The sequence below is a fragment of the Perognathus longimembris genome, chromosome 4 (assembly GCF_023159225.1).
Source record: "Perognathus longimembris pacificus isolate PPM17 chromosome 4, ASM2315922v1, whole genome shotgun sequence".
NCBI lineage: Eukaryota > Metazoa > Chordata > Mammalia > Rodentia > Heteromyidae > Perognathus > Perognathus longimembris.
Genome location: NC_063164.1, coordinates 66,541,258 through 66,565,993, shown reverse-complemented (window position 1 = coordinate 66,565,993; position 24,736 = coordinate 66,541,258). Strand labels below are relative to the sequence as shown.

The 24,736-nt window shown below is 34.1% G+C and overlaps 1 protein-coding gene across 3 annotated transcripts in view; it reads left to right on the top strand.

The window, feature by feature from the left end:
* The window catches only part of Galnt13 (polypeptide N-acetylgalactosaminyltransferase 13), a 500,698-nt gene that overhangs the window by 295,277 nt on the left and 180,685 nt on the right, over positions 1-24,736 (top strand). For all 3 annotated transcript variants that reach the window (XM_048345453.1, XM_048345455.1, XM_048345454.1), the window contains exon 7: positions 19,353-19,533. In XM_048345453.1, coding sequence (XP_048201410.1) covers positions 19,353-19,533 — 181 coding nt within the window. The remainder of the gene's footprint in view (positions 1-19,352; positions 19,534-24,736) is intronic.

The following is a 24,736-nucleotide window of genomic DNA, read 5'->3' as shown; positions in this document are numbered from 1 at the left end:
GGATACAAAAGGTAGTGAGTACATTTCTTGTCAAACTTGTTATCCCCTCCCTCATTTTTCTCCCACTTTCCCTCTCCCCAAACCTCCCCCAAGGTTTTACAGTTAATTTCCAACATATTGTCTTGTGAGTATCTCTGATACGATTGGTTTGACCTTTGTTCTTTGTCTCACCATCTTGATGTTCCCCTTCCCTTCCTTAATTCAGATAAATGTATGTACAATACTCAGGTTACCGGTAAACGATGAGGGATGAGGTAGGAGGATCACAAGTCAGATAAATATTTTATCTACAAATATATAAAACTTCATTATTTTTAGCTAGGTGTTGGTGACTCATGTCTGTAGTCCTAACTTCTCAGGTGGCTGAGATCTCAGGAACATAGTTCAAAGCCAAATTGGGCAGGAATGTCCATGAAATTCTTTTTTTTTTTTAAGTATTTATTATCAAACTGATTTACAAGGAGGTTACAGTTTCATATATTAGGCATCGGATACATTTCTTGTACTGTTTGTTACCTCTTCCCTCATTCCCCTTCTCCCCTCCCCCTTTCTCTCCCCCTCATGAGTTGTTCAGTTCATTTATACCAAACAGTTTTGCAAGTATTGCTTTTGTAGTTGGTTGTCTTTTTTTACCCTGTGTCTCTCGATTTTGGTATTCCCATTCAATTTCCTAGTTCTAATACCAGTATACACGGTTTCCAATATACTCAGATAAGATACAGAGATAGTGTAGGTGCAACCACAGGAGGGTGATACAAGAAGATCATCAATAATAGAAGCTACAGTTACACATGGCACATTGAAAGTAGTTACAACTGTGATATAACAATCATTTATATAACATGGAGTTCATTTCACTTAGCATCATCTTATGTGTTCATAAGGGTATAGCTATTGGGCTCTTGTGATCCTCTGCTGTTACTTGCCTAAACCTGTTCTAATTATTCCCTATAAGGGAGACCATAGAGTCTGGGGATATAGCCTAGTGGCAAGAGTGCCTGCCTCCGATACACGAGGCCCTAGGTTCGATTCCCCAGCACCACATATACAGAAAACAGCCAGAAGCGGCGCTGTGGCTCAAGTGGCAGAGTGCTAGCCTTGAGCGGGAAGAAGCCAGGGACGGTGCTCGGGCCCTGAGTCCAAGCCTCAGGACTGGCAAAAAAAAAAAAAAAGTTCAGCTCCTTAGGTTTCCTTAGGTAAAACATAAATAGAGATTTCTAAACTTTTAGTCATCAAACTTTAACATAGCTGCATTACAATAGTTTGTCTTGATAGTTTTGAAAATGTTTATCTCTTCATTAGCAATTTTGGTCACTCAACCAGAATATGAGAATAGATTTCTCTAACATATTCTTTAATGTATACATTACCTCACAAACATGTTTTGTAGAAACATGCTTATATTTTCACAAATAGGAGAAACTTTAGAAAATTTGGATACATTGTGTTAATATCTGTATCTCATTTGTATTTATTATTTTTGAAATAATTGTATGAAAAATAGTTTTGAGATAATGGATATCATTTACAATTTATTTTTATAGCATAACAATTGATGTATATTTTTCTTTGCTATTTTCAAAAGTCTACTTAAAGACTAGAATGGGAAAGCTCATGTGACCACAATTTAAAATAGAATAATAATAAAGATATTAGTCAAGCACAATGACAATAGATCTGAGTAGCAGCAACATGGAATGAGTAACACTGAATAAATACTAATTCTTAACAGCTAAATTGAAAATAACAACAACTGCAGCAATAATAATACAGTCATTCTCTACTGAAAAGAATTGGATTCAAAATGACACTAAGTGCCAGGCTCTTTCTTGCAATTCTAGCTACTCAGACTGTATCTCCAATTAGCTAGCAAAATGTTAGACTGAGGCATGTCTCAAATGGTAGAGTGCCATGATCTAAAAAGCCTAATGAAGGCACAAGCCAAGGAGCTCAAACCCCACAACCAACACAAATAAAGAAGAAATTGTTAAGGAAAATTAAATTATGTTTAAACCATATTTTTGCAAACATCCATTAATACTCTCCAAATAAATGATAAATTTGTAGGATGTGCTAAGGGAAGACAATCCAATTTCATTGTATGCCATGAAATATAGAATACCATTTAGCTCTTTTCTCTTAAATAAAAATTGTCTCTATGTAGTTCAGTTTGACAGCTACTTGATGTGTTTTTGTAAAGGTTGATATTCTTTCCATTTAGTAACAATAAAATTCACTTAGAGGATATGCAGACCCATAAACCCCGACCCAGGTATAAAAGTAGGCTGCTAATTTTTCCCATGGTCAGGGACACCCTATTTCTTACAGATTTAATTTAGAGAGTGATCTGTGAGTAATACTGTCAGATTAAAATGTACTTGAATACAATTTGTAATAGATTATAATATAATTAGGGTACTAACTTTGTAGATATTTTTGGAAATCTTAATTTTATATTAGTTTCTTAAATATTTTGAAATTACTGGCTGCAATACAGACAATATTCTAGCATATAACAACTCTCTGAGGAATTAAGCAAATCAAATATTTTACATGACATTTATTAAGGAGGTGTTTGAGGATGTGAAAATTGGTATGACAGACCCTAATGAGTGTGTTGGGAAGATTGGGTATGTGTTACTTGAGTAAGCCATTTAGTGCTTTTTTAAAAAAGCAATTTGTGCACTCTACTACATGAATGAGGCAAGAATACATGTAGTAACACTCTTGCACTAATAACATTCATTTATTCATAATTTCACAAGATCTTATCACATGAGTATTTCTCTGGAGAGTGATAAGCACACTGTATTTTTTATTTTATTATTTATTTTTAACTAATTTTTATTGGCAAGGTCATGTACAGAGGTTACAGTTACATATGTAAGGCAGTAAGTACATTTCTTGTCAAATTTGTAACAAGTTTATCTCTGTATATTTAAACCAAAGAAAAGGTATCCATTAATGTCTATCCAACTTTGTTACTGCTTTTCTGTTTAGTATATCCACTTATCTACCTATATCTGAATGTATGTATATGTAACCCTAGGTGAATGTGAAAATCAAATATTTGTGAAGATACAGCAAGTAATTCTCTAGTGGTTATGATTATACAGAAAATTATGTAACAATAACATATGGATAAAAAGATCAAAGCAATAGGGATCATTTTGCAAATGAGAGCTGAATGCTACTCACTAGAAATCCAGAAAGAGACCAAAATAATCAAGAAAATTAGGAAATTATCAAACACTGATAGATGGAGGTGACCTAAGTACATAAAAGAATACGAAATGGAATGAGAATAATACAAAATAGTGTAATATCTAGTTTCCATTTACACATACAAGGTAGATGTAAATGATATTTTTACAGGATTCATTCAGAACTGTTTATTGGAAGGAAACTTTATTAATTATCAGCTTATTTCAGAAATTTTTTGTTCTTTCTTCTTGTATTAACATATGGAATAGAAATAAAATACACAAAAGAAATAAAGTAATTTGAACTACAATAAAATATTTTGAAAATGTTTAAAAATACAGACATATTTCAATTATATTAATAGATATACTTGTATGTTACCATAAGACAAAAAGACATATTTTTACTAAATTTCAACATATTAAGATATGTTTAATATTATTAGAGTCAAAAATCTAAAATTATATCTTCTGGAATTATTCCCCCTTTATTCCTTTCTGACCATTCAGTGCGCATAGTCACAGACACCAAAAAGGCACTTACTTTAACCCTCAAAAGTCCTCATAATCTTCCTGATCTAAGTGCAAAGACTGTTTAACTGTTTGCCGGGGGGAAAAAAGCCTTTGAAGAATATTGATGTGCAGAGAGTTATTACTTAAGAAAAGTTGGACACATTCCCTTGTCACCAAATTTTGCTAAATCTTCCTATGAAGTGTGCATAATCAAACAAAAGAGCTGAGAATTAAGGTAATTATCCTTCATATTTACTTTTGATATGTCCCTTAAATAAGTTAATAATGAAATTATTTGTTTTGTTTCTGAATACGTACTACCATGTTTCAAACTATATTTTATGAATTCAGGTTCCAGCTTTCTTATATGAAATGAAAAACTTTTAAGTAGATATCTTGAAAAGAACAGCTTTGAACTAAAAAATAATTCTATATGTTGGATTTAATGATATAAACTGGATTTTAAATTCAAATAAAATTTGCAAATGTTTTGAATTTAGAGTATTGTGATATTATTTAAAATATATTTGCAGAATTGGGCATGCAAATGTGTAGAAGACCAATACAATGACTAGTCTCATGAAACTGATACAAAGGGGAGAGAGAATACAGACAACAGATGGTGAAACAAGAAAACCAACCTGCTAATTTTAGATAAAGATACATGCCTAGAAAAAATAAAGTCAAATAATTGTGAGTGACAGAGTTAGAAGGTGAGAGGCAGAGAACTACATGGCCTAGAATGGTCTGCAAAGGCCCCCAAGAAAAATCCAGCTAGGCAAGAACTTAGGTAGATCACATACTGGCTGCAAAAGGCCCTAGCAGTGATGGAATGGGCTGAATTCTCCTATGCAAAATCTACTAATGATTTGTGTGTATGTTCTAAGGGGAAGGTTAATAAACAATTTATTCTATCAGGACCAGACATCAGTAAACTGATTTATTTATTCATCCATTAATGCTATCTACTATTCAGCAAGTACTGTGCTTAGCATGAAACAGTATATGCTGTGTTTTCTTAGGGATATGCTTTGCTGAGGCCTGATACTTGCATAGTAATTTGTAAAATTCTTGTATCACAGATTCTATTATATTTGAACATATGAGCTTATGTAGACATTCCATTATATTTAAATGTTCTTAAATTTCTCTATTAATTTGTTATGATCTTGAATACCTTGTGTGATGTTTACATTAAACTTCATATCATCAGTGACATAGCATCCATGTACCCATCCACTCTCATTTTACTCATCCACCTATGCAACTATACCTGCACTAGATTCTGTGGTTGGCAATATATAAAAGACATGGCTCTTGATTTCAATTAGTGTGGAGCATATAAGATGAATTGCTCACAGAAGTAAAATATATTCTAGGGACTTTTGATAGTGCAGATAAGTACTTCACTAAGTATACAAAACAGATAGCTTGCTGGTTTTTAAGATAGTGTAGAATTCAAAAGTAAATGTTCAATGATCTAGTCTTGTTTATAGTAGCCAGGCTCAAAATCTTTAATCGCTTTCAAATTTGTACTACTCTGGTCGTTCCTTATGTTTAGGCCAACTTAAGTTTACATTAGAATATTTGATTTCCCACTTTTATTTTACTTTTTGGAAACTATGTGGGTAAAATATTGCTAAAGTATTCCATATTTTTGTTGTTAAATGTCACAATTAATGAAACACCCTTTAACAGCTCAAGAATCTGAACTAATTGTTTCTTATGGGTCTGAAGGGTTTCTCAGATTATATTCCCAAACTTGTTTCTGTGGAAATGTGTTCATTTAAGCAACCTGCTGCACATCATTCGCCAAAATTAATGTATTCAACACTGAATCCATGTACATTTTATTAAAGAGCCAAATTTAAATCTCTATGGCAACTACTGCAATAAATGTGCAACGTCTTAAGCTATGATTATCCTGTCATACTTGGTGATGTCTATCTTAAGTACATGACTACCAATCCTTTCACTGTTATTCTAGTCAAACAGAAATGTGGTTTAAAAAAGAAACTAATTATGAAATTTATTTAAATAAGGTGCAAAGGTTTCAGCATAACAGATTGTAGATAGTAGAAATGACTCTGAGATGTGAGATAATGTTGTGAGGATACTTTGATTTAACTGATCAAAAACTGAATGTGAAGCACAAATGAAAGAATAAGTATCATTGAGAAACTAACTAGTTTCTAACAATTCTTTAATTACTCTTAAAAATTATAAACAATACTATATCTGAAAATATGAAAACATGTTATATAAGAATACTAGAAAGTTTTACTACTTATCAAATAAGCAATTGCTTTATTTTGTGAATATGATGAAATTTAACAAATGGGTTAAAGTTACATGCTTAAGATAGTGAATACTTACACATTTCTCATCATAGCTGTTATCCCCTTCTTCATTTTCCTCCCTCTTCTCCTCCCTCCAGCAATTTTTGGGGTTCTTAAGCAATAATAAACTATTCAAATGTAAATTGTACAATAATAACCCTGGAATGACATATTTGGGAAGTAATTAGAGCTACTGAAAAAGTGAATGATCTCTGATCATTTCTCTCACCCCGCAGGAAAATCCATAGGCACTTTCAGCTTTCTTTTCACATTTGGGGAGCAAGATGGAAATGCTACACTTGTTAAGGTCATGGAAGTTTAAAGATGTACCCAAGAAATCTGGAAATTGGTTTACAGGTTTGCGACAAAGTTTACGGAAGGTTACAGATTTAAGAGTTAGCTTTGCAACATTTATAGTTAAATGAATACATAAGAAAGAATAGAGTTGCCCAGAAAGAAAATAGGGTGAGCAGAAAGCAAGGCATGTCCTCAAGTAGCAGCTACCATTAGGGGTGACAGAAGAGAGAAAGTGCATGCTAAGTCAAAACTGTCAGAAAAGAACAAATATAATGTCACAAAAACTAAGAAAGTTATGGTGATTGTCAAATGCTGCAGACAAGTAGGAAAGTAAGAAGAATGAAGCTCATAAAAAGCTTCATGAACTGTTACAGATGATGGATTCAAGATAGTGGAATGTGAGATGCTAAGGTAATTGGATTTTGAAGATATGTAGGGAAAGTAAACATTTTAAAGAAATTTGCCAGTATCCAGAAAAGAAAATCCATAATACCCTAAAGGGTAAATATGATCAAAATAATTATATTCTGCTTCCTATCCTTTAACCGTGAGTGATAAAATAAAATATAAACTGATAAGAAATAATAAATACATGAAGTGGTTTGAAGAAGAAAGAGGAAACAATGATGAAATAAATAATTTCAGGACTGGAAGAATATTATGGACGTAATAAAGTTCATTTGTGCAAAACATTTCAGTTGTCAAGGCAGTTAGTTGCACATCCACTATTTCTCTGTGTCCTTAGCTACCCACTCCCATTTTATTTTGTAAACACTTTGGGCCTCAACTACATCATGTGACTAGAAAATGGAAACACTGAATATGAAATCTATTTGCCTGGCTTTTGAGCCACTAGACTTTGGTCTAATGCTCCAGTATTTGAGTGAAGGAGGTGAGATTTAACTTTAGAGAAAAGTGAATCCATTCCTTCCTTAGATGACCAAAGGAAACGAAGACTGAGACATTTCAAGGTGGAAATTAGAAAGTCAGCTATTATTTTTCTTTATTGTCAAAGTGACATACAGAGGGATTGCAGTTACACATTAAGTAACATTAGGTAATGAGTACATTTCTTGTCCAACTTAGTACCCCCTCCTTCATTTTTCTCCCACCTTCTCTCCTTCCCAGCTGCTCCTCGTCCCCCTTATAGTTAATTTGCAACATATTATCTTGTAAGAATTGCTGTTGCATTGGTTTGCCTTTTACCCTTTGTCCCACCATTTTAATGTTCTCCTTCCTATCCCTAATTCAGACAGACATATATAAAATACCCAGGGTACCAGAATCAAATACAGTGACAACAGTATAGTCCTAGTAGATGATCAAAGTAGTTCAATAGCTATGTTTATATGATCACAGAAGACGACACTAAGAGAAATCATCTCCAAAATATGAGAAAATATTCAGCTATGATTAACATTAATAAAGCAGAAATGGTAAGATTATCTACAGAGAGGATGGAATTGATATTGGGGCTTCATAAGAGGAGTGTGGATTAATCATAATTTTGTTAGCATAGTTTTGAACAAGTGTTAATGTTCTCTATGGATAAAACTTTAAATGTCAGCAGAATACTATCTTGCAAGTCCAGTGAAGCAGAAAATAAAATTATCAGACAAGTAAAAGTAAACTTTGTGCTCCACTTTCATTGTTTCTAACAAAGAAATATGATATGTATTCTATTTCAATACTTCCTTTTCCTCCTTCCTTCCTTCCTTTTCTCCTCCCTCCCTCCCTACTCCCTTCCCTTGTTAATTTGTTCCTCTCTTCTTTTTCCTCTTCTTTCCTCTCAGTTCTGGAGAATGAACCCAAACATTCATCTATGTGAGATAACTGCTCCATCACGGATCTCCCTGAATTCATTTATCAACAATTTTCCTAATGCGTATAATATAACCCAAAATGACTACCACTAATATTTTTTAAAATATCAAATACCATCAAAAGTAGAATATTTCCTCTTTTCATAGTGGGCTTTTTTGTTATTTTCATGGTCACTTAATATCTTGCCAATATACATATTTGTTTTAAATTTGTCTCAGTAAACATTTTACCGTAGTTGGTGTTCCTTTAAGATGATTTTTTGGAAAGGACTTATAGCTCTCATTGGAAACATTAGAATTTTATATACTGCCCTGCAGGGAAAGCATTTATTTGAAGCAAAACTTGCAATTTTCTATAAAACTTTCCCAGGTCCTTGACAAAATGTCTCCAGCTGGTTTAAAAGCCAGGAGAAGAGAATTCTGCCCACAATGAGAGTAAGTCTGGAGTGAATACCTCACTTTCTTCCTTGTAGGCATGGGAGATATTCTTCAACTGCCAAATGTAAATAGATTACTAGACTTTGTTGCATCCAATTCTAACACTCACAACTCCCCTGGCCCGTAATCTGCTTGAAGACAAAACACCATGTTTTAACATTCTTTCTCTTTGCCCAAAACCCAGTAGGGTGCTTGACACAAAGTCAATGGCCAGTGTACATTTGCTGAAAAGATTTCTGCCAAGTCCTTAGAGAATGTATTTGAAAGGAGAAGACATTTCCTGTCCTCAAATCTATTGGATATTTCAGGAAAGCACTTGACCACTTTGCAAGTTATATAAGATATTTCACTTAGACTAAATTGTGAGGACTGAGATCTGCAGTGATGGCCTTTTATTTACAAACAGATAAACAGAGGAATTGAAGGGTACATTTCTGAGGCCCTGGATTTTCTTTCCCATCCAAGTTCATTGTATGTATTTCTGGCATCTGTAAAAGAGCAGAAGATGTCAGACACTGCAGCTGGGTACCCAGGTGGTCCTCTGATATTCATAAGGGACTGTTCTGGCATGAATTCTAGGGCAGCATCATGCAGCTGTCATGAGTTTCTTTGAGGCTAGCAGCAGCAGATGTTACTGATATTTGACAGGCGGTCATATCAGATATGGGAGGGCATCAATGTAAAATTCAGAATATGAATAATATTACATTTAATCAATCACAGACAATTCTGTTTTTAAATCACAGCTTGCTGGAGTTTGTTCACAGTTGAGATTTATTCATGGGGCTAATTACAGAACAAGAGAGACACAACAAGTACTGATATTCTGCAGTTCTCTTAGTGATATTTTTAAATAAATTGAAAAGATTTCCAGAACCTCCAGGATTTATTATGTTTTCAGATTATTGATTAATGAAAGATGAAAAACATATCATGATATATCATATCATTTGTTGTTTTTCTTTTTTCATGAATTATCTGCTCTGAACAATCTGTACACATAAAAAGCATTATTTTTTAATAAGTACAAAAAGCTAGACACTGTTTTTTGAAGCAGAACTGCCTTATGTTTCTTAGCATTTTTCAATATCTGGGAGACTACTTTATGTTCTTCATTTCTAGATATTCACACATTTCATTTAAGCAGAAGATGGAAGATTTGTCATAACATAATCAGGACCATGTGTTGCCCTGCTCATCTAAAGGAGAATTGGGATTTTTCAAAATATCAGCAGTCAGAATAAGATGTAGAAGGATGGCATGTATAAATTCTCCTGATCTCAGGAAACAAAAGTCTAAAGGTCAGAAAACTTTAGGGACAGAAAGCTGAGGAAAGGCAAATGTGATAGAAATATATACAGGATAAAATATTGCAATGTATGTATTGAGTTTTTTTCACAGTGTATTTGAAATACTGGGAAGTGGGTGCTTGTATTTGAAAAGAGTGAAATATGAGATAAAGGGCTCCATTTGTGATGATGACTCCTTCATTATGTGCTCCAAACCCACTGGCTCATACACAGGCGATCACAGTTCCATCTCAAAAGTGTCTATACAACAATTGTATTCTCTGTGAGAGTTATCCTTTTTATTATTTTTCATCTATTTTCTTTCTCTCTCTCTCCTCTGTCTCTCTGTCTCTCTGTCTCTCCTCTGTCTCTCTCCTCTGTCTCTCTGTCTCTCTGTCTCTCTCTGTCTCTCTGCCTCTGCCTCTCTCTCTGTCTCTGCCTCTGTCTCTGTCTCTCTCTCTCTCTCTGTCTCTCTCTGTGTTTCCCCTTATAATCCTTTTTTTCCCTGCTGGGTAATAGTCATGGCAATGGCAAAGCCAAAAAGAAACAACGTGAGATCTTTTCCTTAGAGAAATCTTATTTCTTGGTCACATTTTTAAGCCTTTAAGAAAACAAGTAGATACATAGTTTTTAAATTGTCAGTTCCAAGTATTGAAATCAGAGCCTCATGCTTGCTTGGCCAGCTTGTTTGGCTGGTATTTTACCACTTGAGCCATGACTCTAGCCTGGCTTTTGGCTGGTTAATTTTTAGAGATGAAGTCTTACAGATGTTTTATCTGCTCAGCCTAATTTACAAATGAATTCCCCTAGATTTTGGCCTTTTGAGTGACAAGGAATACAGAGGTGAGGCACCAGCACTTGTCTGTTAGTATTTTAAAATGCATCATTTTTATTTTGAGGCTTGTAGGAAGTCTTTTCTAGGTTGAGATGGAAAGTAATGATTAGGGGAAATATTTGTTTACCAAATATTTAGAATCCAGTTGATAGATCTGGTTGAATGTAATGGATTCACATATTATTGTGTATGTTTGATGACCATTTTATTTCAGATTACCGTAATTAATACACGTCTATACATGGAAAATTTCTCTTGGAGAACAGAATTGCTGTTGTGATTTCGTTTTAAGGGTCTTCCCTCAAATTCACTACATAGGCAAGACTATATTTAACTTGTAATTCTCATGCCTGAGCATCTGGAACTGTAGGAATGTTGTATTGCTAAGTGATTTTTTTTCTCCTTGTGATATTTGTGACATTTATTGAATGCAGGAACTTCCACACTTAGGAGAAAATATGTATTTTCTCATAACTATTACAGTATCATCCCTTCCATTCTTTGTATTCATGAAAGGGTATTTTTACCATTTCTAATTCAGCAGAAGTAAAGTACCTTTCCAGTGTACTAAAATGAAGGGTTTTTTTAAATCATAGATAAGATTTTCTTATGTCTAGGAAATAATCTGAATCATAGAATACATTTTTAAAAACATTACTTACCCTAGTTTAACTATTCTCACATATGAGTTTTCTAAGGAATTTCAAGATTAAGTAAATTGGTAAGACAAGGATTTGTGTATTATTCAAGATAAGAATTCAGCCTTTCCAGTAAGTCTTTTTCTTACAAAGAAAATTTCCAAGAATATTGAAATGGGATGAGATTTAATTTGATTGTAGAGTACTTAGCAAAAGCAAAGAAGAAAGGAAGGAAAGGAGGAAGAAAGGAAGGAAGGAAGGAAGAAGGAGAGAGGGAGGGAGTAAAGAAGAAAGAAAGGAAGGAAAGAAGGAAGGAAGGAAGGGAGGAAGGAAGGAAGGAAGGAAGGAAGGAAGGAAGGAAGGAAAAAAGGAAGAAAGGAAGGGAGGAAGGGAAGGAGGGAGGGAGGGAGGAAAGCAGGCTTCTTAAATTATTCTGTTACACAGTAAACTATAGAACAATATTCAACCTCTTAAAGAAGAATTTCTCAATCAAAATAACTATGAATAATAAAAATTTATGTGACCAATGAAGGCAAATTACCCACTGTATCCCTATTCCTACCCCCTTTTGCACAATGGCTTCATGTCTTAGTGTTTGTGCCAATTTATCAATTATCATTATATCTTCAGAAGCTTAGTACAGGTTGTTTTTTACTTTGTTAGAATCATAACAATGAAGGAAAGGATTGTTCTCTGCTTAGTTGCATGTGATAAACACACACACACACACACATGTGTGGGGGGTATGCATGTGTGTGTGTTTGAGTATTTAGAGACAGGTGGAAAGTAGAAGGTCTAGCAGTGTCTACTTAAACAATATCAGTGTCTTTTCAGCTTTCCCTCCATCAGTATACTTGTCCACTTCTTCCAGTTTGAGTACATTATGTAATTTTCCAGATTTATCTATATCAACATTAATAGATGAATTAATCAGTTATTATGTATTAATTTAGTCTACAACCTAAACAATTTTTAGACTTCACAAACACACTGATGGAATGGTATTTTTTTGCTACATTCAAATTATAACTCAGTTGTGTACATAGCACATAGCAATTGATGGAAAGTGACTTGAACTGACGTCACTCACTTTTCCCCCTGACACCATCTTTTAGAACTATCCTTGCTGTTGACCCAGATTAGTCTTCTCCCATCCCCTTCTCCCTGAACAAATGCACTCAGTTGGTTTGCACTCTTCCAAAGAGAGAGCCTGAGACTGAAGGCAGGCCTGCCACTGATGCCCTGGCAAACAGAGATACCATTGAAACCTTGAAACCCTCTACTGCAGATAATATTGCTCTACTATTCCACCTCCATCTCACTCTGTTTCCATATGCCCCACCTGACTTCACTTTTTCTGTCTACTATGTAAAGGGATCCAAGTTGTAAGGGAGAAGGGGTGCACTATTTCTCCTTTAGACAGAGGTTGCCCTTCCCAGGTTTTCCTCTCAAATAATACCTGTTGTTCTGTTAAGTTCCTCTTTATCATTTTTGCTTTTCTTACATTTTGGTGCCATCTGTCTAAACACAAATCATTACCATCATTTCCTTAGATTATACAAAGTATTTCTTTGTAAATCTTTTCAGTTTTCTCCATTTAATTCTATTTTCCAAATAATGGTTTAGTATTTTTATAGGCACATTTTTGTTTTCACAATAAAACTCTAGAGTAAAGCTTTCTGTTCACATCTTATTAAACCTAAAATGGGGAGGATAGGAAGGTGAAGTAACAAAGGTCATCCACTGTTAAGCAACAGAGCTAGTGAATAGTCACTCATATTCGTGCTTTGTGGATGCCCTTGCATATTATTATTGTTTGTTTTGTTATTGAGGATATCTTAAACTACTAACTCCATGCTAGAAGTAATATGTGTGGGGGTTGAGGGAGCAGGTAAAATTAGTATCAAAGCAAACAGCTGCATGAGTTTGCACAGCAGCTTTAAAATTAGAAAACAATAGAAACACTAGAATTGAGATTGCAAAGTCGGAGCTTATGAAGTTTATGAACCTTAATTAAAATGTCACTGGTGTGCATGCCAAAAAATCATGAAAAATATAATGTATGCTAGTTAATTGTCTCCTCACAGGGGGAAGAAAATCAAGTAGATAATCAAATGAGCAATGGCCATTTTGCATTTTGATTAACAACACTGCATCATCAAAAGATTCATAAAAATATCTGGGAACAAAGACAAGAAACTAACTAGCTTCAATTCTCTATGGAGCAAAGAACAGTTTGTATTTTATACACGGTCAAATTTACTTCAGATTGATGAAATCTATATATACATCAGTTGGAAGCCTAGGCAATGACAATCAGGTCTACTCAATGATATAAAAGTAATTTGAGTATCACCTGTTCATGGGGATAGACAACATGTTTTATTCAGTTTACACTATTTGTTCAGACATTGTAAAATAATTTCAGAAAGCAAACTGTAGTAATCCAGTTGAAAGCAAATTGGCTTTTCCTTTAAGCTCATTACTATGTACCAAAATCCCAAGACACTGATATTTTACTTTTTAAAGACAGGCATACATGAAGATTTAAAATATATTTTAAAAAGAGAAAATCAGCTATTATCTCACAAATGTACATCAAGAAAATATAAAATGGTATATAAGAAATTGTTTTGGTGTGCCAAATGTGGGACTTGATACAGTCTCATCAATACCTTGGAGTTATTACTATTCTTTTGAATGGGAAAGTTAAACTTTTGAAGCCTTAATTTTCTTAAATATACACAAAAATAGGTAGAATGTTACCCTGTAATAATTCAGCAACAAATAGAATGTTTCTATTTGTTTGTTTCATAGTGTAAAGTGGTGCTTGTTTTGTTTTTGATTTGAGTGTAGGAGATTATGGAAGTTTTAATGCAGAGAATCAAAATTACTAACAAATGGATGCTCCACCATCTGAGCCTTGCCACCAGCCCTATTTGGTTTACTTAGATTACATTTAGGGTCTCATATTTTTGCCTTAACTTGTCTCCCACTATGATCATCTCCATCTTCTCCTACTTCATAGTTGAGATTACAGCGTGTACCACCACCCCTACCATTGTAGTTCAGGTTTTTAATGACCATCATATGGTATTTTCTTTTTTTCTCTTCTTCCTTCCTTTAAATATTTACTGGAGGTATACTGAGGAAAATTATTAAGGTAGTCACTAAAAACATCACTCAATTTGACTTCTTTCTGCTAGTTACATTTGACCATATAGTTTTCAGGGACCTGTTTACATTTCAGTCAAAGAGTTCCTAGGAGACTAAGTACATTGCAGCTATCAATTCAAGTATGATCATTGAAATATTTTGTCTTATATTAACTTAGACTAAACATCAGCTTTACTAATCAGGCTTATTCATTCTTACTATGCATTCTTACTTTGATCTTTTCATTTTCCCTTAAAAAATGCAGCATGCCTCCTTATCAATATATTGAATGAACACAGATGCCTGGAGGGAAAACACTGAAGTTAAGCCAGATGGAGTTAAAATGAATCATTGGGCTTATCAATTCTTTTGGAACAGTAAAACCTAACCTCACCACCAGAATTTTCTGGGTTTACAAGTTGTCCTCATATTATTAGGAATATGTCTTGCCCTTCACATGAGGCTCTCCTTAGAACATTGTGAATGCATTCTTCTCCAATCTAGTGGTAGCTCTAGGATAGCTTGATTACTTGCTGATCAGTGAGAATTCACCTGGGAAAGAAATGCCAATCTTCCTTCACTTACTGTCCTCATCCAGCTTGTGATGAAGAAAGCTCTTCACAGAGTCTAATCCATAGAAGGAAAAAAACCCTCATTCAATTGCACTGTACTTCCTATAATACCAAAAGGTCCTGTGTTATTTCTTCTGAATTTAGAGCACTGCTTGCAAAGGCCTGGTCATAGTTCATAGTTCTAAGTACTTTATTGTATCAGGTGTGTTTTTTTTAAATAATTACTTATTTATTGTCAAAGTGATGTACAGAGGGGTTACAATTTCATACGTAAGCCAGTTTGTACATTTCTTGTACAATTTGTTACCGCCTCCATCATTCCCCCCCCCTCCTTTTCACCCCTTTCCCTCTTCCCCCCATGAATTGTTCAGTTGATTTACATCAAATGGTTTTGTAAGTATTGCTTTTGGAGTCATTTGTCTTTTATCCTTTGTCTCTAGATTTTGATATTCTCTTTCCCTTCCCTAGTTCTAATACAAGGATATACAGTATTCAGGGTACTCAGATGAGATTCAGTGATAGAGCGAGGACAACCCCAAGAAGAGGATACAAGAGGATCATCAATAACAACAAGAAAAGCTACTGTTTCACATGGAATGTTGAAAGTAATTACAATAGTTATATAACACTCGTTTCCATAACATGGAGAAAAAGAGAGAGGTTATTGTAGGTTACATGAATTGTTATTTTGGATAGCACATTAAAACTTAAGATCATACTGCTCAATAGTCTTATTTGCAATTAACCTTCTATTTCCTTGTGTGTGTGTGTGTATTTTTGTGTGTGTGTGAGAGAGAGAGAGTGAGAGAGAGAGATCTCCAAAAGTATTAGAAATAGAAAGACCATGTCTTTGATATTCTTTAAAAAATTGCTTTTAAGCTGAGCACTGGCGACTCATGCCCACAATCCTAGATACTCAGGAGGCTGAGATCTGGGAATCGCAGTGCAAAGGCAGCTCAAACAAGAAGGCTTGTGAGATAACTGTCCTCAATTAGTCACCAAGAAATCAAAAGTATGATTCATGTGGCAGATGATCGCCTGGAGCTGAAAAGCTCAGGGCCAGCACCCAGGTCCTGAGTTCAAGCCCTAGGACTGGCATGTGTACACGTGTGCATGTGTGCGCATACACATGCACAGGCATCCCCCCCCACATGTTAACCGCCCCCAGGATACATAAGACATAAAATCTTGTCAACATATCTGTTTAAATCTTGCTATTCTTCCAGGTTTTTTCCCCCCCATGTTAACCTTGGGAGTTAATTTTACACTGTGCATGTGTTCAGTAGTACAATCTCTGGCGGTATTTTCTATGTATACAGTACTGGGCTTGGCTCTAGGGGAGTATAAAAATAACCAGACATCACTCCAGCACTGTGGGAGCCTGCATTTACACCCTAATTAAAGAAACAAGGTATATAGGCATACAAATAAGCAGATTACAGGTTGTGCAATGAAGGAACTAAATAGTGTGCTATTAGAGAAAATCACTGGGTGTGGTTGCTTTAAATAAGGAAATTAGAGATGACCTCTCTGAAGAGGTTATGCTTCAGCTGAGTGAATCAGAAAGAAGAAATTAAGGTAAAGGAACTACATGACTGTAAGGCAGACATGGGTAAAGAGGTGCTGAGGTTCTCATGTGAAAAACATGTAATATGTTATCCAAGAAGCAAGAGTTGGCAACAAACTAATATGACCATGTCTATTGACAATGGTTTGAAAATATTTAGTAGGGGGCTGGGGATATAGCCTAGTGGCAAGAGTGCCTGCCTCGGATACACGAGGCCCTAGGTTCGATTCCCCAGCACCACATATATGGAAAACGGCCAGAAGGGGCGCTGTGGCTCAGGTGGCAGAGTGCTAGCCTTGAGCGGGAAGAAGCCAGGGACAGTGCTCAGGCCCTGAGTCCAAGGCCCAGGACTGGCAAAAAAAAAAAAAAAAAAAAAATTTAGTAGGGTCTTAGAGGACCTATTAAAGGATTTTGTTTATATTTACAATTCACTGAGAAACTATTGAAGGCTTTAAGCAGGGGAATGAAATAAAATGATTAAAATTTTAAAATACTATTCACGTTTCTCAGTACAAAATAAATTGTGAGAAAGAAGCCAGAAAAGCAGCAAGACAATTAAGAGACTATTCTAACTGACACAGAGCTGGCGATTAGGTCAGGAAAGGTGGCTTGGAAAAAGAGATGGTATTATACAGTGAATTGTGTTCCCCAAAGTTATAAGCTAAATTGCTAACACGTGATGTGGCTCGTATCTGGAGATTGGGCCTGTAAGGAGCTCAAAGTTAAATGAGGTCATAAGGATAAAACTCTAGTACAAGAGGACTGGAACTCCTATGAGATAGCAACACTTGTACTCTTTCAGTGTTTGTTTGTGTCGTGTAAGGATACAGAAAGTTCATGGCCATGCGTGGAAGGATGCCTTGTCAGATATTGATTGTTCTAGCAATCTGATGGTGCACTCTCAGCCTTTTGTTCAATGACAAGTATATACTAGGTATTTAATCCACCACATATACCATTTTATCACAGCACTCTATATGGACACTCAGAAACTTATTTCATTTATGACACTGCTAGCATTTGTTAAAGGATTACATATCAATGATAATGAAAGATAACAATCTATGATAGTGTATATGTATGTATGTATGTATGTATGTATGTATGTGTGTGTTTGTGTGTGTTGGTTGATAATCTAAGAGAATGGTGAGCATAATTTACTAACAATAACAAAAAGATTCCTGGAACAATAAACAAGACTTTCCTGACAGAAAAGATGATGATACAACTCCCCCATGGGCAAACTGACATAGGCAAATTAAGGTTCCAGATGAATGTGTCAGTAGAGCATTCAGATCTTATTTACAGTTACAGGAACAATAAGTAAGTATGGTGATGGTGATAAACATTTGAGTAGAAATGTAGCAAAAAATGGGGGGAATAAAATATTTAAAAATAAAATAGGATAAGAAAAAGTGGAACATCCAAGAAAAGAGTATGGTATGCAGTGCCTCAAGGAAACACTTGCAACTTATACAGAAAACGTATTCAGAAAAGCAGCAGCATTTCTCAGGAGATAGAAAAGTGTATGAAGATAACAGGATAGAAAGACTTGCCTGTCTTAGTGAAATGTGGTTTATTTTATAATGAAAGGAATTAAAATCAAGTATGTTGGGTGTAGATATGGACCAGATGATGTTTTATTGAGGACTCTTTTATAAAATTTTGTTTATATTTTTAAATTTTAAAGAATGGGTTATTTTTGGAAGTTATTATATGAGTAAAAATAACCAAGAAGATTGGAATGACTGATGTTGCAAAGGGAAGCAAGGGGATGACTTAGATTTCGTTTTCAAGGAATTAGATGGGAAGGGGTCTGGACTAACGTATAAAATACTGATTTGTCTTTAGTGAGAGAAGATTAATTTTCTCCATTTTAACCATAAGAGAATGTAGAATGTAATATGTAATTGCATGATGTCATATAGATTCATGCCAGGAAAAAATGAAGAACTTACCAGTCTATAAATCACTTATTATTAAAAGCTGCTCGTCTTTTGAGATGTTTAGAGTCTATTCATTTAAAATAATTGGTGTTATAAAAGGCTTTTTGTACTTCATTTTTCTATTATAATGCTGAAATAATTAGAAAAATGAGAAAGTAGATTGTTCTTGAGGGGCATGCATTACTGTTGATAGGTATAACTTATTATTACCTTTCAATGCATGGTAAAACTTGATGTTAAAGCCCAAAGCAGGTCTCTTGAAATCTAAACACTACTTGAGGAGAAGTAATTAGAAAATATATTTTCCTTGGAAAAATATTTACTAACACATAAACATATAAAAATTAAACATATTTATGGGAAACTTAGAAAAAAGTACTATATTAAATAAGAATAATGATACAGTTTTTAATTAAGATTTTCAAATACATACAACTTTTATTTGAAATATTGTAGCAAATATAAATAAATTTCTGTTTATGCAGGGGTGAAGGCCAGTCATTGTTCGGGTTTCATGAAGAGATTCTCATGGAATGCCCAGATCTGTGAATGCTTACATCCCTTATATAAAATAAAATCATATTTTTTGATCAAATGTACACATGATAGTTCTAAATTTTTATACATCTAATGTTTTCTTGAAGCATGTTAGAGCTAAAGTGTTGGTCTAAGTTTCAACTGTTAGTGTTGCATTATTTATAAATGACTGTTGTATAATGGCTATTCTTCTACCTAGATTTGGCAATGTGGAGGCTCTTTGGAGATTGTGACCTGCTCCCATGTTGGCCATGTTTTTCGAAAAGCAACTCCATATACTTTTCCTGGTGGCACTGGTCATGTTATTAACAAGAACAACAGGAGACTGGCAGAAGTTTGGATGGATGAATTTAAAGATTTCTTCTATATCATATCTCCAGGCAAGTAATTCTGATGTTTTTCTTCCTGTATAAGGGAAAAATTTTATGCAGGATGACTATCTTCTTAATCTATCATACTGCCAATTTAACAATATGTTGATTACATGGGATTACAAAATTTATTTGGGAAAGCTGTTGTAAAATGAAGATTCTATCTCAAATGCCTAAGAAATGCCTAAAAATTCTTTACTTCTTCCCTCATTTCTGTTTTCCAGTAATATATAAACATATTTAGGTATAACATTTAGAATTATTAGGGTCAATTGTAGAACAAAAACTGTGTCTGTTTAAACATGCTGTTGTGTTTTGGTCTATTTTCTTATATTTCTGAGTAGGGAATGTTAAATAAGTTGATATGGAAACAAAAGAAAAATATATAAATATCAAAATGTGTTCTTTTGAAGAATATTTGTGGATGTAGTAAATTATTTTTAATAAATTTAAGTAAAATGGAATAATATAAAACTATACATTGTCTTGCTATTGTAGTTGTACAGAGGATAGACCTAAAAAGAAAAGGCAAACATTAGGTGATAGGATTGAATAATTTCATTCTTTCCCTCCTGACTTTTTGTATTTCATGTACAGATTTTATGATTATTGGTATTATCACTATGAAACCCATAAGAACATCAAAAGCATAGGCTTACATCTTATTTTTGTAATATAATCTATTAAATGGCCTAGAAAGCCAGTATGGGTTCTAACTAACATGATTTCTGAAAGTGCATATAAAGGCAATTAAATTCTCTCATAGACCAGTATGAGGAAAAGAAAAAGCAATATACACCTTCAATTAAAACCCAGAATTCTATACAAGGAAGAAAAATGAGGACATTATATGTGTAAATATGTGATTAAAAGAACTCTTCCACTCATTTTCAAGCTTCTTCTCAAAAGCTATCACAAGTAAAAATCTAGTGCAGATGCTCAGAGTTCAACAGGAACATGCAAAATTGCAGCAAGGCTGTGACATTTATGTAACCTTTTCATTTCCTTTTGGTGATATTTTTTAATTCAAATCATCACTTACAGAAATATATAAACTCAAATGTGAATGGAGAGGTAATGGAGAGAAGAAATGTGTTCTGGGCAATCATTCAGAAAGAAGAATGGACTTTTGAGAATAACTACAATGATGAAGACATATATAATGTCTTTCAGTGTGACTATTATTTGTGAAAATGTGACATTAAATTAGGGACAAGGAGAAATTTCTTCTCAGACCTCTGAAGTTTCCCTGGAATGAGCTGATAAAAGACAAATAGGAAAAAAGCATACATGTAGATTTATTAAGAGCATGTGGGATAAACCTAAGAGTGTGATTACTGTCTAGGACAACCTAAGTTTCTATACAGTATGGAAGAATGTAAACTATCAGTAGGAGAGGAAATGAGTTTTAGGAAGTTGAAAGTGATTGGAAAATGTACAATGGCCTAGGACAAACTATGTTAAGTCTGCAAAACAAGAAATATAAGCCAGGCACCAGTGGCTCAAACCTATAATCCTACCTACTCAGGAGGCTGAGATCTGAGGATCGAGGTTCAAAGCTAACCTGGGCAGGAAAATTGATGAGACTCTTATCTCTAATTAACCACCAGAAAACCAGAAGTGGTACTGTGGCTCAAGTAGTAGAGCACTAGCCTTGAGCTGAAGAGCTCAGTAACAGAGTTCAAGACCCACAACTGATTAAAAAAAAACTAAAAATAAAAATAAATATTATGTATATATAATTATTATGTATCAGGTTGTACCTGACAATGAGATTAAACTACAAGGCTACAATTGTGCAACAATATCTCTGTGTAACAAAAAGTGTGGTGTTGAGACATACCATTCAGTCTTTGCTCATTATTAGTTTAGTTCGTGAAAGTTCAGGTGAGGGTCCAGAGGTATTTGTTTCATTTTTGACAGATCCAAATCCTAAGCAGTACAGAGGATTTGGCAGTAAGTTTGTCTCTGAACAGGACCAGGAAGGGCCAGGATAGAAGACAAGGTCAAAGAGACCTTGATTCAAGGTTTGTTTTTAAGGCCTTTCAGTTTCATTTACATCAGATTAGGAGAGCATTTTTTTAATGTCATATTGGCAGAAACTATTGTTCCCTGACCCCAAATTAGATATTTTATCATTTTTTTACTGAAAAACTAGGAAAGAAAATGACACCGCTAGCTCTCCAACTATACTAAAATGTGACTACTTTTAGAATATAAAAGGTAAAATTGTTTCTGAACTAATGACTTTTTTGTTGCTTAAAATATATTACTTATATTCAGAAATTGTAATAACCCTTTGAAGATTCTTAATTATACAATCGATTCACTTAAATCTAAGAAGATATTGTGGAAAAACACAGACCCTTGGAGAATGTGCTGAAAAGTATCGTATGGGGGTATTTATGATATCTATTCCAATGTATACCTCATATACAATCCATATTTGTGAATATAGTGGTATCAGTTTACTAAGCTGGGTGGCAAAGGAGGAAAACGAAACCACAAAATTATTAATTGCTTCTCAATAGAGAAAGAAGAAAAGTAAGACAGAAATGAGCTAGATACTTAAAAACAATTTTAGCCCGAGGCAGGTTTCAGATCACTCAAAATCATATCAAGTGACTGAAGTCAGAAATCTGTTGTTTTTATGCCAAAACTTTTAACCATTATTTATTTAGGCTATAGATTTTTGAATCTGAAAATGAAAATCATATTATTCTTTGCTCTTTATTCAAAATTGTTGAGTCTAATATTGCATACTGGTATTTATTCTCTTGTGAAGAGACAATTGGTGAGGCCTGTAGTGGTAAAGCATGAGACTCAGGCTCTTACATCCACATTAAAAAATTAGATATTTTGCTGCTATGAACATTGTTGTGCTGTTGGCTTTAGTGTGTTCTTGTTTGTGGTCTTTTGTGTAGATGCCCAAAAGTGGGGCTGCTGGGTTATAGGGTAGCACTATATCCTTCTGAGGAATCTCCATACTGCTTGCCAGAGTGGCTGAACAAGGTTACATTCCCACCTAACAATGAAGTAGGGTTCCCTTTTGGACACATCCCCTCCAACATTTATTATTGTTAGTTTTGTTGATATAGGACATTCTTACTGGGGTGAGATTGAATCTCAATGTTGTTTTGATTTGGATTTCTTTTACGGCCAGTGATGTAAAGCACTTTTTCATATGTCTCTTGGCCATTCTCATTTCCTCATCAGAGAAATGTCTTTTTAAGTCTTTAGCCCACTTGTTGAGGGGGCTGTTGGTTCTTTGCAGTTTCATAGCTAAAATATGTAACCAACCCAGATACCCCTCAGTAGAAGAATGGACCAGGAAAATGTGGTATATATATACACACAATGGAATTCTATGCCTCTATCAGAAAGAATGATATTGCCCCATTCGTAAGAAAATGGAAGGACTTGGAAAAAATTATACTGAGTGAAGTGAGCCATACCCAAAGAAACTTGGACTCTAGGGTCTCCCCCATAGGAAATAATTACCACAGGTTTAGGCTAGTCACAGCCGAGGATCACAAGAGCCTAATAGGCCTAATAGCTATGCCCCTGTGAATTTATAAGATAATGCTAAATGAAGTGAACTCCATATTATGGAAACGAGTGATATGTCACTGTTGTAATCACTTTCAACATGTCATGTGAAACCTTAGCTTCTATTGTTGATGAACTTCTTGTATCCCCTTCCTGTGTTGTACCTGCACTATCTCTGTATCTTCTCTGAGTACATTGGAAACTGTGTATACTGGTATTAGAACTAGGAAAGTGAAAGGGAATACCAAAATTGAGAGACACAGGATAAAAAGACAAACGACTCCAAAAGCAATACTTGCAAATCTGTTTGTTGTAAACCATCTGAAAAACTCATGGGGGAAACAGGAAAGGGGGGGAGGGTAAATGAGGGAGGAGGTAACAAACAGTACAAGAAATGTATCCAATGCCTAACTTATGAAACTGTAACCTCTCTGTACATCACTTTGACAATAAATAAGAGAAAAAAATAAAAAAATAAAAATCTGCTCTTTAAAAAAATTAGATATTTCAATGTATGAAAGTGCAAAAAAAAACTCTACTCTATATTGAATTCTCTAGAAAAATATGATTAAGGAAATTTTGATTCTTTTTAGATGTACTTCTGTATAAGTGTTCATGTATCCTGCATATTTTCTGATGAAATATGTGCTTTTAATACTAAACATTTATTTTTTTTTACCAAATTTTATTTTTTACTTATGTAATTTCTCTAAAACAGTCTACTAGATATTCATGAATTGATTTTCAACAATAGCTTTGCTTCATCCCAATATAATAGATAAAAGATTACCTGTTGACTTTACTGTTTGACTTTATTCATATATCAGCTTAAGACATCTAGGAACTCTATCTTTGAATGTGCATCTGGAAATCTAATTCCCCTAAGCTTCCTATTATTAGCTCTTATAATATAGTTTTTTTTATTATGTGTCTCTAATATAGTTAAGAAAGTTATATTTTAGTCTTCTAGAAGTTTTCCTATCATATTACCACTAAAACTATTTGTTGAGTAATTACAAGAAATAATATTAAAAAATAAGTCAATTTCTAAAAGAGAGTGTTATTTTTGTCTACCTTTCTGTTGAATCCTTTATAGATGTCTAGCTTATATTGGGAAATCTTTCCCAAGGGATGCCTTTGTCTCTAATCCATTCTGTGGTTAAAGATCCACTGTAAGAAGAGGTGAAGATACTCTCTGAAGGGCTGGAATATCACTTTTGGCTTATCTGTGTGATTAGGATTTTATGATTTTAAAATAATTCTAAGTATTCACAATAATATAATCTTACCCTCTGGGGCTAATTACAAAAGTTTAAAAGCACAGTTAAGGCAGATAATAAAATTGTGTAATGGAGCAGCATAATGCAGAAGTTCACAAACATAAAATAGGGTTATGTCTACACTTATTGATTTTAATTTTTCTTATGACCCCAATTTATAGAAAGTTTAATGTGGGATTCGTGAACAACTGCATGTGTGAATTATTGTTATATGACATTTTTTATATTCTGTATGTGTCATAATTGTCTGGGTCCACTGCCATTAGGCATTTGACACCATTGGAACAATTGCCAATGACTGATTATGTCTCCTCAGTAGATATATAAATGGAGGATATAAGTACTTTGAAAGAGTGTTAGAGAATATATTTTAATATTTGTTT